The sequence below is a fragment of the Molothrus ater genome, chromosome 1, assembly GCF_012460135.2.
Source record: "Molothrus ater isolate BHLD 08-10-18 breed brown headed cowbird chromosome 1, BPBGC_Mater_1.1, whole genome shotgun sequence".
Taxonomy (NCBI): Eukaryota; Metazoa; Chordata; class Aves; order Passeriformes; family Icteridae; genus Molothrus; species Molothrus ater.
Window position 1 is genome coordinate 144,741,329 of NC_050478.2, and position 18,854 is coordinate 144,760,182.

General features: G+C 37.6%; 1 protein-coding gene across 9 annotated transcripts in view; it reads left to right on the forward strand.

The window, feature by feature from the left end:
• The window catches only part of EFR3A (EFR3 homolog A), a 76,518-nt gene that overhangs the window by 3,388 nt on the left and 54,276 nt on the right, over positions 1–18,854 (forward strand). For 2 of the 9 annotated variants that reach the window (XM_036402629.2, XM_036402665.2), the window contains exons 1-3: positions 914–1,129; positions 1,239–1,292; positions 6,817–6,897. In XM_036402629.2, coding sequence (XP_036258522.1) covers positions 6,885–6,897 — 13 coding nt within the window. In that variant the 5' untranslated portion in view covers positions 914–1,129; positions 1,239–1,292; positions 6,817–6,884. Of the gene's footprint in view, positions 1–913; positions 1,130–1,238; positions 1,293–6,816; positions 6,898–18,854 lie in introns of those variants that run through there. The other 7 variants (XM_036402702.2, XM_036402693.2, XM_036402649.2 and 4 more) reach the window with 6 other exon arrangements.

An 18,854-nucleotide genomic window follows, 5' to 3' on the forward strand; every position in this document is an offset into this window, starting at 1 on the left:
AGTAAAATGCTCTTGAGTCTCTGGCACTTGACTCCCTGAAACTCTCACCAGGTTCTCTGCTTTTATATTTTCTTTTATGTCAGTAAATCTGTTTTCTGTAGTGTTTCAGCTAGGTCCATAACTACATTCTGAACCAGAGATTTTGCTTCTCCATGTGTCTGTTGGACATGACAATCTGCAGCACGTTTCCTTTAATAAAATTGCACTGTTTCTCATGCTGCCCTTGGAGAGGGACATACAGCTTTCTAATAGATGGGATATTTTAAATAACTTACTTTGAAGTACTATTTTTAATCCCAGTTGCTGTCAGCAAATTGGAAACTTTGATTGAAATGCATATACAAGAATAAAGTTTATTTTTAGCAGCTATGAGCATTGCTTTAATATGTGGTCATTAAAACATATGTTGACCAAATGAAATGTTTATTCTCATATTATCCATCCATGGAATTACAATTTTTTTGGTGTATGTATACATACAGTTGTTAGCTGAATATCTTTTATTTTAAAATTTATTTGATTTTTGAAGAAAGCAACACCCAGTATCATTAACTGAGATTTTGTTCTTATTTGTGGAAAAGTACATTTGTGGAGAGTTTGCATTTGGCAATTAATAAATACAGAAAAATCTTCAAATAATTTGCATTTTAGTGCTAATTAGAAGAACAGTAGATTTGGCTACTTTTATATCCGAAATAGATTGTTGTAACTTCAGATGAATTCATTTTATGAATATATTTAATTGCATCAAAAATCCTTTTTGCTGCTATTGTGTATAGGAGGTTGCACTCTGATCTAAAATCTACCTTTTTTGATACTGGGAGAAAAATGCCCTAGAAAGGGTCACACAGATTTTTCAGTTGTTTTCTGTGATGAGCAGAAGCCTCTCTCAGGCATTTTAACAGGGGAGAGCTGTGGTTTAGAGCTGAAGTGGAAATATCCTGTGAGATGTGCAGGATTTATCATCCTAAACAGTGGCACTTGGGAAGGTCACTGTACACAGCAGAAAAATGTTTACTCCAGCATCAAAGGCAAGAACAGAATGACTGCATTTCAGGAACAGGCAAAATCTCCATCTAGTCTGGTCAGCTAAGAGGATATCTGGATTTCTGTGGTAACAGCCTCTCTGGTATTGGAGCTGAAGAATGCTCATTCTGCATGAGTTACTGAGCATATTTGGATGTAAATTGTCTTAAGCTATGGTCTTGACTTTGCTTTTTTGTTTGTTTTCTTCATAGTTTCTTATGTTTTTACAAAATTGAAGACAGATCCCTGACTAACAATGCCCGGCAGTAAGTATTCTTACCTTAAGTACATTGAGACAAAATTTAGGAGTGTTTACTGTTATTTTCTTTGGGGTTTAAAAATTAAAAAATGCAAGAAGAAGCATTATACTTGCTGTCATTTATAAGAATTTTAAGATGTTAATGTTATCTAGTCTCTGCATTTGTAAATCTCCATATATTTTACAAATAATAATGTGAGCTTTGCATTTGCCTTTTTGATTACAGCTCCACAGTATAACACTGAATTTTGTGATTTAGACTGTGTTCTGAAATAGTTGGATTCAAAAATTAAAAAAGATATTTTTGATATTAAAAAGCTATATTTTGATATAGCTATAATCCTATCTTTGGAAAATGACAACTAGTGTTTATAGAAGATAGAATTGCTATTTAGGATAAAAAGTGATGAGACTTAAAATTTTTGACATTCAAAGTTAAGTGAGATTTTTGAGGCAAATGTTTCTAAGAATCAAATTATTTACCTTCAAGAGTAGCAAATTTCTCTAACTCAAAGGATCAAGTTATAAAATGTGTTAGAAAAGCATAAATTTAACTAACCCTTTAATCATTTTTTCTGTTTAGAAAAAATTCTATGTGATCTGTAGTAACATTGCTAACACCAGTCTTTGGATAAAGCAATCTGCTTTATCAAAAAAGTTACAGTACCAGTCATACTGAGTGCATTCTGATTCATGGATGCTTGATTTCATGAGGAAGTCTTTGAGCATTTGTTCATTGCTGTGATTTGTAATAAGCTGTGACTGTGGGCACTAGAAATGCCTTGCAGTAGTTCTGTGTTGTGTCAAATACCTTACTCTAAGATGTCTCACACCTGTCATGTGAAGCAGTGAGTGGAATTTTTTTAACCAATTAAACTGGAAAAGTAAAGTGGTTTTTTTTGTTTGTTTGCTTGGTTTTTTGTTTGTTTGTTTGTTTTGGTTTTTGGTTGTTTTTTTTTTCTTGTTTAAACCAGATGTGCTTATGTTTAGAGTCATTAATATCAATGCAAGTAGAGTTTGCATTACTGCAGTCAGATGGGAGTTAAAGAAGACCAAAACAACTGATTGCAATGTTTATCTGTGCAAGACACTCAGAACTACACAGCCATTTATTTATCTTTGCCTGTATTAATGAGTGTAACTGCATGGGTGAAGAAAAGGAAAGCTAACAGATGTGTGCATTGCAATTCTTGGGAAATAACAGTATTTTCATAATATTTTACTTCCAAAAGTTATGGCAGAGAAGAAGTACAATGGGATTTTAAGGCAAGCAAGCATCCTTTTGTGGCTGGTTGTACTTCTAATCAGTAGAGATAGAGCCTTCAGGAATTCAACTCTGTTGCATGTGGAAAGGAAATCTTCTGCCTGCTAATTTAGGCTTCTCTAAAGGTTCCATAGGATTCTTTTCAGCACATGTTGATGAAGCAGGCTGCTGCTCCAGTGTTACTTTGAATTCTTAAAGTATCTGTCCTTGAAATCTGAAAAACTCAGTTGTTTCTAAAGGCTGGGGGATTTTGTGTGTTGTTTTTATTTTCTTTTATTTTCACATGAAGTTCTCTCATCCCACACATCAAGAAGTGCATATAAAACTTATTCCTAAACAAAAGGCTGTTGCAGTGAGCTATTTTCCAAAAATATTTTCTGTCATGTTACAATGAAGTAGAAAAATAGTGTCTAGTTAACAGGAAATTTTGATAGAGTTCTTGGGTCATACTGAGCAACTCCCATATCCACTACTGTCCTGCTTTGTTTCCTGGGTCTGTGTAGCAGTTCCTGGTGGTAATTTTATCCCTCCTCCCCTTCCTACAGTAGCTGAATGAATGTATAGGTCTGAAGGCAGTGTTCTGGAATATTATGAGAAATCCAGATGACTGGTATTACAGAAAGACTGAGTAAAAGCTTAATTAGTCTTTCTGGGGAATTCAGCTGTACCTGGTGATATTTCAGAGGTCAGTATTGAAGTTACTGTGTGTGAAACACTGACAGGACAATATGCTTTTTAAGTCCTTCAATGTTAACTGTGGAAAAACAGGCATTAGTCAGAACTGGGCTGTGGTACTGAGAGGGGGGAGATGAACAAAGGTCATTAGCCAGAGGTGATGGATGCTCTTCTCTTTGAACCTCAGCTCAGCCATGGCTACTGGGCTCTGCACAAGTTGCTCATTGCATATTTGGATTATCCCATTTTCTATTGATGTTTCTGCTTAGCAGTCTCTCTTAGGAATGTGGGGATTTAGTGCTGCATTAAGTCCTAAAAAACGTTAAGATTTTAGTCTCAATGCAGTTGCAATAGTCCAAATAGAAAATTTTCAGTCTGCTCTCTTTACCTTGAGAAGTAAAATTGCTTGGCTTTGACCAGCCATGACATGGCATTTGTGTTGGCATCGGCAGTGGAGGTGTGGTGCTCTGTCATTGATGCAGCACTTGGATCAACCTTGCCAAGGTGTAGCTTTTCCTGTACTTTTTATGTTTAACTTTGTTACAAGTTTTTCTTGTGCAAATAGGATGGATATTGATGCATATGGTTACAGACATGCATGGTGTCTTCAGCTGAAGCTGAAACGCAAATTCTGAAATGTTGAGAAAGCAAATGTGTTTTCTCATTTCTGATTGAGTACAGTAGGAGTAGGTTTGAACCACAGGTATAAGGTGTGCTTTATCACAAAGAAACTGGAGTAAAAGATTAAATAGTGCTTTTATTTAAAAGTGAAGCCAAAGAATATATAACTAGATAGCTTCTGCAGTAGAGGCTGTATGTGTTTCTCACTTGCCTTGTGTTCTCTCAGTTTCCCTGCTGAATAATTTGTGCAGATAATTTCATTAACATACTTCTGTTATGGAACATGGGTGGTTTTGGTAGGGTTTTTTATTGGCTGCATTTGGATTGAAAATGCTTCTGCTAAGGAGAAAAAGCATTAACTAAGTCATATCAAAATATTTGTTGAAGACTCTTTTTGAACATTATGTTCTGGATATTCACACTTAATCAGATGTTTGAAACACAGCTTGGTAGATAGTGAGGTTTTTCTTTTCTAGAAACAGCTGACCTACTTACTGGATTTATTCCCTGACTTTAGTGAAATGTTTAACTTAAAAGGCAGCTTTTATACTAAAATGAAATTGCTTGAACTAGGAGAATTATATGTGACACAGGTGAGAACACCTGTTGGCTATAAAAATATTTTACTTGTGGGAGCTCTGTGTTTGAATTTTTTAAACTTTTTCTTAGCTTATTCTTTTCTCCTTTGGCTTATGCCATTAGCATAACTATATCTTTGGTCTTCAAGATTTTGTTAATAATAATTGTTTTTAACTGATTAGCAGGTCCTTATGATTGACTCTAGCATATAAATTAAGAGACGAAATAAATAAAAATAAAGATTTTGCCAAATGTAATGTTCCCACATTCTTCCTTTGATTTATGGCTGTGAAATGTAGTAATATGAACACCTCCCACATCTTCTGTCAGATATTTGTCAGTTGGAAAGGGACCATTCTGATTTAAGAGGTACATATATTAGTTATGTGGAAAATATTCCATGATTTGGCCTGTTCTTGGTTGCAGTGAAGAGGCAGTTTGGTGACTTCAGAATGGCTCCAAGCATGCTCATTAAAGTACATAATATTTTATTTTCTTGGCCTCCCAAACACCATGTGGCTTTTTGGCCCTTGTCAGTGTAGGGCAGCTCCTCTGACAGCAGGTGAGTGTGCTGGTGGCTTCCCTGCTTCACCCGTGCAAGGTGAAAAACAGAAGATAGAACAATTGAGTAGTGCCTGTCCGTTTCTGTATTCATGTATGCTGCTTCTTTCCTTGTGTTTCTTCATGGTCTTCAAACAAATAAATGACCCAGTCCTCCCTCAAACCCAAAAATACCCATCAAACTTTAAAAATTATAATTTTCTATGTGCACAGAGTTTTCTTGCCAAGTGTAGGAGGGAAAACAGCACTTGAAATGGAATTTGAAATGAGTGAATTCTTAACTGGCATTTAACATTTTTAACACATTTTAAGAGGCAGATAACTTCCTCATTTTGGTTTCTGCCCTTCCAACAGTTTTGGGAATATCATTTATTTGTGTTTTGTGATTCTAGTTTTTATTGTGTATGTATAATAAGTAAGTATTAACAAGGTTGGTAATGGGCAGAGAAGATTTATTGCCTTGTGAAATAAAATTCTGAAATACCAGTGACTGGAGATGTGTTCCTAAATGTGTCAGTATAAATATTTCAGGGACTAAGCTTTCTAATGTTTTTAGTGAAAATCAAGCCATAGTTCTCATTGATTACTGTCTCCACTCTTTCCATCCATCATACTTTTTTCCTTATCTGGAATATGGTTCTCATGTAGCCTTCACACTTTACAATTGCACCTGCTACTTAATAAAGCACTTTTTGTAATTTCTTAGTTTATTTTTTAGGCAGGAGAAACCCTCTTAATTTTATGACAGCATTATTGACTATTTAAAACAGTGTTAAATAGGTTATCATTCTGTAACATTTTCATACTTCAGCTATTACAGAAGAGTTACATCAGGAGGTGTCTGAGATTTTTGTTTGCTGCTTGATTCTGATATTTTAGGATGAGACACATCAGGGGCCCTGTATCATGTCCTTTTCAGCTACTAACCTAAAGGACCACAGGAACTTGGAAAACAGCTGCCAGGGCAAGGCCATGGTTTTGGGCTTCCTTTGGCAGTTTGCCGCTTGCTAGGACTAGGCCAAAAAAGGGAAATAATTATTTCAGGATGTCTGTAACTATTACAATGCTATGGTTGCAGAATATATAATAGATTCTTTGCATCATAATATGCAAGAATTGCTTTCAATACGAAAACAGCTACAGGGTTTTTTTCAGGTGACTGCGTTGAAAAGAAAAATTAGTAACTTCTCCAAATGTATCCTTGATTTAGCTAAGAAAATAAACAAAACAGGAACTTGCAGCTGGAAAACTGTAGCTCTTTGTGCATCTGTTTATTTAACTCATGGTACCTTAAACAACTTTGTGTGCTACCAAATTGGTGCTTCCTTATTTAATGAATACACGTGGATTTCTTTAAGAGTTGTTGATTCGGAGCAAATTTTCCTTTTGTTGTTTTCTGTTAGCTGTCATTTCTATGTACAGATCATCCTAGCCCCGTTTGGGAAAGTTAATGTTGAGGAGCAGTTCCATAGAGAGTCAAAACCATTCATATTAAGATAAGACATGATGAGTGATATCATCATCATCATTCATCCTTCCATTTCTTCCCTTTGGAACACTCTTTAATAAAGCCAAGAAATGAACAATGGTGTTTCATCCATTCCTTTTTAAAACATGAAGAAATATTTTTCTTCAGTTGTTGTTACTTCTGTATGCTCAATCTGGGCATCTAAAATAAAAAATTAAATTCTTTAGAGATGAGCTTCATTCAGTGCTCATCACAGCCTTTGTGTGTTTTCAAACTGTATGTGGACATTTCCCCAAATATTAAAATGTAGCTTAGTAATTTTTGGGGGCATTATTAAAATATGGCTGTCGTTGTTATTTACAGAAATGGCTTTGCAGCTATCAGTCGATTAATCTTCATGTGCAGCCTTGTTTGCTATTGATTTCTGAATCATGGGACAAAAGGGTAAGAAGGCTCATGCTGATTGTGCATGCAAGTGTCCTATTTTTTTTTGTGCATGACAACAAAGCAAAATTGATTTTGGGGAGCGGGGGTAAGATTTCCATTATGTGATTAAATGCATGTCTCTGGAAAAGCCACGTTGAACTCCTTTTAAAAGTGTTTTGGCTTTCCCTATATGGACTTTCCTTCCCACTGCTGGCCCTTATGAACCTCAGTAGCTCTCTAGGGAATCATGTTCCTTGTGGATTGCTGAAGATCAAAATTAGCTGTGTACAGCACTCTTGGCTTTCAAAGAATGCTATTTTATTTCTAGGAAGTTACATTATTCAAGATTAATTCATGCAGGAATTAGATAGAAATTAATAAGAGGTGGTTAGGTAGGTGAATGAAACTCTTCCAAGTCTTCTAAGAGTTCAGGAAGCATTTGGACAATGCTCTCAGGTACACAGTGGGATTCTTGGGGCGGTCCTGTGCAGGGCCTGGAGTTGGATTTGATCTTTGTTGCAACCCTTCGTAGTCAGAATATTCTACAATTCTGTGATTCCTAGTCTAACAACTTGTTGATCCCAAGACTTCAAAAATAGCTGGTGCTTGTGTAACTCGTGTCCTGCTTGAGGTCTGTTGAAGGTCTCAGTCCTTTCATTTTTCAAGAAGAGCACAGTTGTGATTCTAAATTGTACTTGGACCTGTTATGGTGTTTTGTTGATAACAGTCTGTACTTTGGCTGGAAATGGGCACCCTGAGTCTGTAATTGTGCTTTGAGCACGCTTACTCATTCCTTAGCAAGAGAATGAGAAAGGAATTCCAATCTAACACTAGGCTATATAATTATGCTAAATCAGTGCTCCTTCCTGATACTTTTGTAAAGCTGCTAATGCGTAAGGAAATCGGTGAAGATAAAGCTTCATGGATATTTTGTTAGAAGTGCACTAACAAATACCCAATAATTTATGCTATTAAAAAAAATTCCTGTGTTTGTTAAACTAGGGTGTAACTGTGTAATGATTAGGAAAGGACTTTAGGATGATGATACCCTATTTGTGAACTTTATATGTAATAAAATATGAATAGTTATAATTGATCTGTGTCTGACATGATTGAGCTGGCAGAGTTCTCTTGTCTCATAATAAATGCAGTGCAGGCTGTTTTCAAGACTTTTTATGTGTTTGTGGTTGTTCTATTAAATGAGTTTTTGATCCATTACTAACATTGGTTTAGGCATGAGCTTGAAGTTCCTCAGAACTGACAAAATATAATTTGTGCAAATTGAGTCTGATGTTGGAATTGCAGTGTGGTTAGAAGTGCTGGTTGTGGGCAAGAACTGCTGGATTGCTGCAGAAACCAGTGAGCTTGTGTGCCCACAGATGTCCTGTCTGGTTTCTACAGAAAGCTGAGGCACTCAAGATTCACTGCTTAACAAGATGTATTTATTAGATGTAAGATGTGTTATTAAAATGACTTCTTTGTGTCTAGATGCAAAGCTGTCTGTCTCTTCTATTAAATATTAAGCCCCGAATGTTTCGGGGTGTGTCCTGCCTGGCTTCGTCTGGCCTCGCTGCTGGACCAAAGGCGGCAGCTGTGGCGTTTTTCACCCCAGAGATGCATTTGGCTGGCTAGGTGCTGCAGCTGGGTGCTCAGAACAAGTCCAGGCAAAATAGGAACTCAGTTTACCTTTGGTAGAAAAGGTTCAGACGGTGAAGAGAAAAGGAGCGGGTTCTGCCGTGTAGCTTAGATCCAGAGTTTATTGTAGCATGGTAGATTTCCGAATCTGGCAACAGCTCCAGACAGACAGAACCACGGCAGAGACAGAACCACGGCAGAGACAGAACCACGGCAGAGACCCCGACCGCATGGTCTCGTGTCCTTTTTAAGCCCCGGGGACAGGGGGAGGGGAGGGACAGGTGAGGGCCAAGCAGGTGTGAGCAGGGGAAGGGTCAGGGGATGTGGACACTGGGACAAACCAATGAGCCCAGGCCTGGGGGGGCATCTGCCAATCACACGACGCCTTGCTGGAAGGTGCCAGGCAGGAGGGCACAGGAGGAGGGGGAAAGATTGGCATACCTAAGGGGGATGGGATAGGTGAGAGGAAATGGGACACACTGCAACACTCTTCCACTGACCATCTTCTAGACTGGCCAGTTCAGTCTGGTGGGAAACAGAAGTTGTGGTGGAAAAGGGACTTGCACAGTCTTTAGGTACTGAGGGTTGCCAGAAGAGCAAATCACTGTGTCTGTTCCTCTCTAACTGATTAGACATTACAGGAAGGGAGAAATTGCTTTTTAATCAGCTGGGATATGTTGTTCTAGATAGGGATATGTTCTAAAATCTATCCCACTGCTTGGGAGAAGAGCTGCATTTCAGTTCTTGGGGGAAACCTAAATTCAAGATGAAGTACTCTTTAGAGCTAATAGGAAAGATAACAACCATGACAACATTTTATAATTCGTATTGACCCATAAGGAGGGTTTTCTTCAGTGAAACTGAATGTCTTTCATGTCTATGTTTAAAACTGTGTTGTACATACTTCTGTTTGGTGGATTGTTCAAAAGCTGCTCTTCTGTGCGGGCAGGATGAACAAGGCAAAATTGTTTGCAGGGAAAGGAAGACATGAAAAATTGAGTGTATTGGCAGCTCCAACGGCCTGTTCTTGATAATATGTAAAGAGGTTTTTTTTTTTTTCAAATTTTTGATTCCATATTCTTTTAATGTTCTTTTAATGGAAACATGTGCGTTTCCAAGTCCAAATGGCAATATCTCATTTTGTAAATGCTTTCTGGGAAAGTCAAACAGCTAGGAATAGACACAAGCAGAGCACTTAATTGAAGATTGGTGATATTTAAACAAGAATTTTAATTCTGAAGCCTAAGTATCCTCTGTGACTGTTTTTCAAAGTAACATTACAACATTTTTGTTTAGTGTTTTATTTTTCATTAATGTCAATACAGTTTAAAGACTTTTGTTACTGAACAGGAACAGATGCTTTGTCATGTTTTGAGCTCTGTGTATGTGCCTCAGCAGAATTGCTCCACTGTTTTCTCAGCATAAATATCACAGTATGGTTCTAGATTCACAGAAACACTTTCATCCACTCTTATGTTACTTTCTGTGTACATTGTGTGTGTATGCAGGAAATAAAATGTATGTAATGTGGTTTTGAACTACTTGTGAACAGAACATTTTTCTTTTAATTAGGAAATGTTTTTCAAAATCTGTGCAAATTTATTGAAGCCTGTAGCTGGGTTTGCTTAAATGAAGGTAAAACTTGTTTTTGAAGCTCTGATCATGCTTATATTGGTATTTGGGATGTTTTAATAGAAGAAAGCATCTATAGAACAGCACTCTCTTACATATTCTATAAACAGGTCAGTGCTTTATGTTGAACTAGTTAAAATCTAGTTTCCTGAGCTAAGCTTGTCTTCTCCATTAGCTTTGAGGGTTCCAGAGAGAAGGCCTGGGAACCTTTGTTTCCTCATCATCAGGACTTTTAATCATGACATACATTCATGTTTCACTCAGAAAAACCTCTCGTGCCTTGTTTTTCACGTGGCAGTGTGGTACCTACTCCCCTGGTCTGTTTCAGCCCTGGGGGTTTGGCCAGGTGAACTGCAAGGCACCGTTGGGCAGGAGTGGAGAATTAAATCCTCCCAGCCCACCTACTGCAGTGAGGAGGTGATGCAACAGTTCTGAGCATCCATTTTTCTAAGGAAAAAGATGGGCAGCAGCATAAGATTCTCGGAGTTCTTACAACTACAGCTGTTATTCCTTCCCTGTGGATTGGATTAAGAAAGCAAACTGCATCATCTTAAGGAAATAGAAAAAGTAGGAGTCATCAGAAAAATTCTTCATGTGGCTTTACATTCAGGTTTTTCAATGCACAGAGCTTCAGGTGCTTTCCTTCAAAGAAGACTTGAAACCCTGGTGGGCACTTGCTGACCAGTTTCTCATTGGTTTGAGGTAGGATTGTTGTCTGTAGGGCAGGTGATAGTTTATCAGTGCCATCCTTATAGCTCTCTTCAAATAATAAAGATGTGTAGTATTGACAAAATTTTCATGAAATTCTGTAACTAGAGAGTGTTTGACGCTTTTCTATCAGTTTCTTGATGTAGGGAAGCAACAACTTCCAAAGCAGAATACACTACCCTGTAATGCAGATTTCAGTTGACCAAGAAGATAAAACTTTTGACATCTTGGCAACTTTCCTATGTGTCAGGAGCTATTCCAGTTACTCTTAGGATGCTGACCCTGGAATTAAAACAGCTGCTGAAAAGCAGAACCGTTCATGGTGTTTGTGTTTTGAGATGCCAAGTAATCTCTATGTGCTGCTTCCCTAAGCTTGAGAACTTAAAGGTTCCATTAATTATAATTTCTAGAGTTGTACCTAGATCTGTGCTTTTGTCCAGCTTCCCATTGATTCCCCTCTCATCCTCATGTATAAAGGGAGGTGTTCCTCTAATGGCAGTAGCTTAATCCACATGAGTCCCTGTGGCAAAACAGAAGCAAGCAGCAAGTGTTAAAATAACTCTTTTCCTTGCTGTGTCCAGTAGTATGAGGAAATGCAGTGGAAGGGGAATTGTGGAACATCTAGACTAGAAATTTTATGAGTAACTGGGTCTGGGCAGCAAGGCATAAAGAAAGTCCCTGCCAGCAGTCTGCTGTGCTGCCTGGGGCTGGAACTGAGAAGAAAAGGTCTGACCAGCACAAGCATCTGGGAGGCATTCTGCAGCCTGGACTTAGTCACCAAAGTACTGAGCCTTTTAGACAAGTGTATGTATTTTTACCAGTAGTTGGCCAACCTGCTGACCTGAATTATGGTTTGAAGGCTCCTGAGGCAGAGAGTAACCCTTTTGGAATAATTTTCCTCTGGCAAACCTCTAGAACTGCTTCTTACCTCTGGCCACCCTGGAGATAGGCTAAGTGTTGCTGCTTGGCCTGTTGCCTTTCAACCATGCCTTGTGTAGCGTCTTTCCTCTCCTTCAGTGTCTGTCTCAATTCAGAGGTGCACCAGCCTCTTCTGTCTTCTGTCTTTGGTGTTTCTCCCTAACCTGCCACAGACAGGGAACAAAGTGGTAGAAGTGCAGGTGTTGCAGCCCCTCTTCTCAGTGGAGTGTTAAGCAAGTTAGGTGACTTGGCCTTTGAGCACACATGATATTTACAGTATTCTTCTCCATCATCTGCAACTCTCTTCTGCACCTGGCAAGTGTTCAAGGATGCAGCATTCTGAAAATGACTCATCTGGGTAAAAGAATAGCTGAGGGTCACAGTGAAAGCAGGCTTTGAGCAGAATTGTCTGGAGCTCAGAGGCTGCTTCTATGCCAGAATTGTCACTGTGCTGGGAATTTTCCATTCTCTGGTACCCATGGATGCTGGGAGGAGCCAGGCATTTGGACAAGCAGATAGGTGGGTTAAGTAGCAGGAGTAGAACAAGGACACTGTGATAATGCCTATCCTTCTTTACTTCTTTTATTCAGAATTTAAAGCAGATAAGAATGTCCTGCTGGCTCAGTGTGTTACTGGATGTGCGCAGTGGATGTTTTGTCAGTGTCAGGAGTCTGCTCCATGCTCTGCTCTTTGGCTGGATGGAGGGACAAAAGCAGTTCATGTTCTTCAGAGAGCACACAAAGCACTGTGAACCTCTCTTTCACACTCTGTCTCCTTTAGTCCTGTAGTTTATTTACATCACATTTTTTACTGATTTATGAAACACCTTGTTAATGAAATCAGTATTTGTTTAGAAATAAAGGTACAATGAAACAAAAACTTTGGTTTTTTCTGTCCACTGGATTTATCACCTAGAACTCATTTCCCAACTGCAAACTAAATACTGAAGGCAGGAATGGAAGTTGGACTTTGCCTGTTCATTTTGTCCCCTGAACAGATTAGCAGTGCTGGCTGTGAGGAAGAGTGGTCAAGGAGATTTATGTAAATGTGTCTTTCTTGTCTCCTAAAGTCTCTTTTTTGTATTGCTTCAGTGATAGAAGTCAGAGAAGTAAATGACATTGGCTAGCTTAGTGAGAATATAAGTAAGGACAGGAATTAAGAAGCAAAACTCATATCATAGAGCTTCTTCCACTGGAACCAGATTAGTTTTAGGTAATTTTAATGCTGTATTAAAAATAGAGAGTGACAGTACGATCTCAAAGCAGGAAAGAAAGAGGCTGTGTTGAGGAGAACAGAAATGAGCTAGTAAAGCAAAGTTACTTTGTGAAACCAGCAAAGGTGGGGGAAAGGAGAGATGGTATGGAAACACTGCCAGTGGTAGAACTTTAGGAATGCAGCTGGAGAACCTGGTGTAATGGAAAACTTTATTTTAATGCATTAGAGGTCTGCAAAATACACTATCCCAAAAAGAATATCTTCCTGGGGATTTGTTCTAATTGCTACTGGCTCTGAAAAGAATACTTCAATGAAGAAGCTTGGCAGTGAGCATTATTTGACTAGCTTGGGCTTTTCCCTACTTCTTATTAGTAACTTCACGTGCATTGTCATTTCTTGCTTTCATAAAAAGTTTACATTCAAATTATTTTTACATGCTTTTCACCATAGCAAAATGTGCATCTCTCCATGCTGATTCCAGCACACGGTGCTGTGGGTTTGGAGAAGAGTGGCTGGAAAGCTGTCAGAGAAGGACCTGGGGGTGTGGGTCAGTAGTGGCAGAACATGAGCCAGTGTGAGCCCAGGGTGCCAAGAAGGTCAGTGGCACCTGGTCTGCATCAGCAACAGCGTCCCCAGCAGGGCCAGGACACTGAATCTCCCCCTGTATTCAGCACTGGTGAGGCCACACCTCAAATCCTGCGCTCAGTTCTGGGCCCCTCACTGCAGGAAAGACACTGAGGGGCTGGAGTGTGTTCAGAGAACAACAGAGCTGGGGAAGGGTCTGGAGCACAAGGCTGAGGAGCAGCTGAGGGAGCTGGGGGTGTTCAGCCCGGAGAAAAGGAGGCTCAGGAGGAGCCTTATCACTCTCTACAGCTGCCTGAAAGGAGGCTGTACTCAGGTGGGGGTTGGTCTCTGCTCCCATGTAGCAAGAGATAGGACAAGAGGAAATACCCTCAAGTTGCACCAGGGGAGATTTAGATTGGATATTAAGAAAGTAATCTTCACAGAAAAGGTGAAAAGCTGCCCAGGGGTGTGATAGGGTCACCATCCCTGGAAATGTTCAAAAAACAGGGATATGGCACTGCAGGACATGATTTAATGATGAACGTGGTGTTGGTGCTGGGTTGATGGTTGAATTTCATAATCTTAAAAGTCTTTTTCCAACCTTTATGATTATATGATTCCAGTTTAGAAGAACTCTTGAAGTCATATCACAGCAGAATTAACTTGAACTTTTTTGCTTACTGTGGGAAATTTTAAACAGAAAGCTGTTTTTTTGGCTGTTGTTTTCATTTGTTTCAAATAAACTGAGCACCAAGATATTTTAAAAAATAAATGCAAAATTGTCAAACCTAGGTATGGATGGAATTTTCCCCATTAGGTGTTACTGCAGCTTTGCTGTCATGGGAGCCAAAAGTTCACATCACAGAGGAATATCCTGTTCTCAAGACAAAAATTTCATCTGCATGTTGGACGTTTTCTTGGGTGCATTTTGGTGGAGAGAGGCTGGAAACCAGGCACTTAGGAGTCAGCTGGCTTTGGGTGAGGGGAGGAGAGGCTCATCCTCTCTGAATGATGAGCCCACTGTGCCCTCTGGGAGTGCATTCCAGGGACACTGCAATGGCTGAGCACTGCGTCCTTACAGCACTTGCTCTTTTTATAGCAGGTTGAAGAATATTTTTAATTAACTCCCTTATATGGCTGGAATAATTTCCTTGTTATAAAATGTCTGATCTCTTTTTTTATAGTGGAATGAGAGTACCCTTGAAAGTCATTTTAGTTCTGAATTAAATGCATCAACTGATGTTAACAGTTCAGAAATAACCCAGTATAGTAAGTGGTTATGGTTAAAGTGTTCTTTTATGCACTTTCATCAGGATATTTGAAAGAAATTTATTTTATTTATATTTCTCATCTCAGATGCAGAAAAATAACTAAAATGAAAGTTTAATGTATTACAGTCAAATAAATTTTTACATAGTTATATTTAAGTACACTGAGCAATCAAATATAATTTTAATATTGCTGTGTTGCTTGATATTAGCAAAACATGCATTTTCTGTAGATTGAAACTTCTATGTTAATTGCACCATTTTTGATAGAATATGATTTTTTAAAAAAAGCTTTGACAATTGCAAATAAAGTTGGGGATGACCACATCCAAGCTTGGGACATAATAAAAATATTCAGGGAGTGAACATGAAATCTTGCTTCAGGTTATTAATGCTCTGTAAAGAGTTGACAATAATATTAGACAACATGACAGAACTATGGAAGAAGTTTTGGAAAAAACTATGGAAGAAGTTTTTTCCAGCATTAGATAAAACAGATGATTTTTTTTCCCTAGGTTTTGATAGAAGAAAATGTGGCAGTTTTAAACTCAACTGGCAAAACTTAGTCTTTTATGTTTTATGAAACTTTTGTTTTCCTGTAATTTTGTATGAGTAAAATACAGCAGAAATATTCAGACACACTATTTTGAAATACAGCTTTATTGTAATGCGATTTTTCTAATTTCAGCATAGGGTTTCCTGTAGTAAACTGTGTGTGGATACTTTCTGTGCAGCCCAGTGTTTTCCCTGATTTTATTGGCACTAATCTTTTAAGTGTTGAACAGAAATGGAATTTTTATGTAGTGGAAATTATTAGCTGTGTTTTTATTAAAAACAGTACTTATAATTTTGAGGGTTTATAAAAATGTCTATGCAAATCCTGTATTTGTGTATCCCAAGTGGATGTAATGTAGGAAGTAAAACAATAAAATGCTGAGAATTAATGGGAAGCTGGAAAGTAACTTCAGAATTGCTTAACTGAAAATTGATTTTCTACCAGCTGGATCATAATCATGTTAATGATTTAAATTCTGTAATCCTTGCTTCCTAAACTAGGAAGTATTATTAGCGATAATGTTAATTTCATTATTTTTAGATTGTTTCTTTGATCTTAGATGTAAACCTTTCTGTTTAAGAAAGTCTTTTTGGTCAGTACTAGTCTGCCTTAAATACACTACTCTGTATCCATTCTCCAGGAAGACCAAGCGAGTAGGTTTTGCTAAAATATTTATCACTCTACAGTGATATGTGCCAGCTGTCTGAGGATAGTTTTACCTGGAACTATATGGATTTTTTACTTCTAGTCAGAGAAATAATGAACTGTGTGTTCCAGGCAAGTTGAAGTAATGAAACTGTCTGTGCAGTTTCTTTGGAGGAATGTGTGTGAATCACACATTAACAATAAATCTTTTTTTCTTTGCTCTTTTCCTGTGCCTGGCCTTGTTAACAGAATTTGATACTGAGGTTTTTCACGTGTTTGGTGGCTTTATGCAGATGTCACTGAGCTGATCAGATAAGCTTACAGTGTTGCAGAGCCCTGGCAGGAAGGAACCGCAGCTGTGCGAGTGCGAGAGAGAACATTTCTGGGCAAGGAGACAGTTCCCCCAGAGTGGATTCACATCCAGGATGAGGCAGTATGTGCAAGTTCCAACTGTTGAGCAAGAAAAAGCCTATGATTATAATTCTGCTTTTGAGCCAAGGCCATGTATGTGTTTGGGTAGGTGAAATTACCATTTTCTGATGGCGGGGCTGTGTCTTACTGCTCTTGTGTAGAATAAATACGTGTAAAAAGAAGTACCTGTGCAGCTGGTAAATGTGTACAGTTCTAACATGAAAAATGCAGATTATTGGACTTCTTAAGCAGAAGAGAATGTGCATGTTTGAACTTGATAAAAATCTAACTACTGGAGAAGTAAACAATATTTTTTAAACCTTATACATTAACTATCATGTTACAGTGCAGGATTCTCTGTAGATATTGCTTTAACCTTTATATTTACTTGCATAAAATGATGTAAAGATGTGTGCAAGGGGGAGGCCATTAAAATGTAAATTTTGTCTGACATTATAAAGGAATTGCCATAGGATTTTTCCTCAGTAAACCTGCATAAAATGGAACAGGTTTTTTTCTGACCTGTGTTCTATAGACCTACAAAGCAGTCTGTTTATGTGAAATGAATGTGTTTATCCAAATGAATGCATTTATCCAAGTAAATTTTTATCTGTGTTAAATTGGTATCCAAGAAGCAGGGAATCCATTTTCAGTTGCCCAGCTTCTGTCCATCTTTGACAAGATTCATCCTTTTGGTCCATGTATGTTCCTAAATTTTATGGGTTACTTTTAATGTAGTTTGTTGACTTGATCTTGTGGGAATTTTGTTTTGTTGTCTTTTTTTTTTTGTTGTTGTTGTTTTTAAATATTCATGCATTCTTTAAGCCTATTCCTATGATTTTTTTTAACCTTTCATACTTATATCAAAATGATATAACTGAGCAATGATTAGTAGTTTTCCCACAAAATCTGTGTCGTGACTGTTAACTATTCTGGTTTTTGATTTAGGTTGTCATTTATTTCTGTGTTGTTTGGAGTGCCTGTCAGTTTTATTTCTGACAGTGCTCTGCTTGGAGGCTGAGAACTTTGACAGATGAAATCTCACTTTCTGATACTTGAATGTTCTGTTTAATGTAGGAAGTTCTTTTGATGGTAATAACATCATAGATTTACATTTATACTTTGATGATAAAAAATTTTTGACAAGTTTATGGGGTTTTTTTCTACATAAACAGTTCCATAATTAAATACATAGCAATTTAAAGATGCTACCAAAACCCAAGATGAGGACGAAATTTCAAATCTTATGCATACTTACCCTTAGGCTTTTTTTGGTGTCAAAATTCACTATGTTCCATAAATTTGGAGAGCAGTATTTCAATAAAGCAATAATATGTTTCCATTAAGTGAAACCATCTGGTAAGGCTGTCAGAATGAGTTGGTACTGTTACCTGATCTTTTTTATCAATCTCAAAGAAGTAACTGGATCCAGATTTTATGTTAAATTTATGTAATTAACACAGGTTTGAAACACCATTTTAAGATTTAAATTGCAGTTCTTTGCAAAGATTTTCTTCTTCTGTCACTTAAAGAGGGAGAAAGTAATTCTAAAAAGTATTTTTAATTGCCTGTCTTGCAATATTTCAGATTGTTTTCCTGCTCTTGTTATGTTTTAGGTAGTTGTATGCTACAGTTATTTGTTAGAATATTTTGTTATATTTAGTACTAATCAAACATGCTGTTTACCATGGACCAAAGTTAATGGTCAACCATAAGGTAGAAAACCAAGTACAAAGAGTGCTGGACCAGAGTGCTGCAGAGTTGCATACTTACTTCAAGAAATGTTTAGCAATAATACATGAGGTTTGGTGGATGTTGATGCTCTTACTTGAACATCCCAGTATGGAGTGGTATACAAGACACTAATACAGTACTCCTTTATTATTATGATTTTTCTTACTTCTAAGAGGTTGCACAGCATTGCTCTCAATAGAATGTATTTGTAGCACTGTCTGAATTATTCTATTTTAAGTCAAGTAGGATTTTAACCTCTTTTCATACCTACATTTTCCAGCATATTGAAGAACTTTGATTTTATCTACTTCATACCTGCAGCTTTTATGTAAATGTTGATTTTTACATTTGTTAGACCTCCATGAGTAAGACATCAGCAGGAGTGGTATGAAGAACTTGACAGTATTACAAAGTACTGTTTAACAAAAAATTCTCAATATTTCAGTTGTTTATTCCTTGAGTGCTTTTTATTTTCATAATTATGTATTGAAGTAATAAGTGAGTGTTGATGTTCCTGGTGGTACAGGACTCTTAATTCCTAATCTGGGCAGAATTCAAGTACATTGGGGAGTACTTGGAGCTAAGGCACAGTTTTAAAATCATAGATCTATATTCAATAATTGGTTTGGATTAAATAAGTGGCAAGAATTGTCAAAGTATGAGCAGAATACATTTTTTTGTCCAAGAGA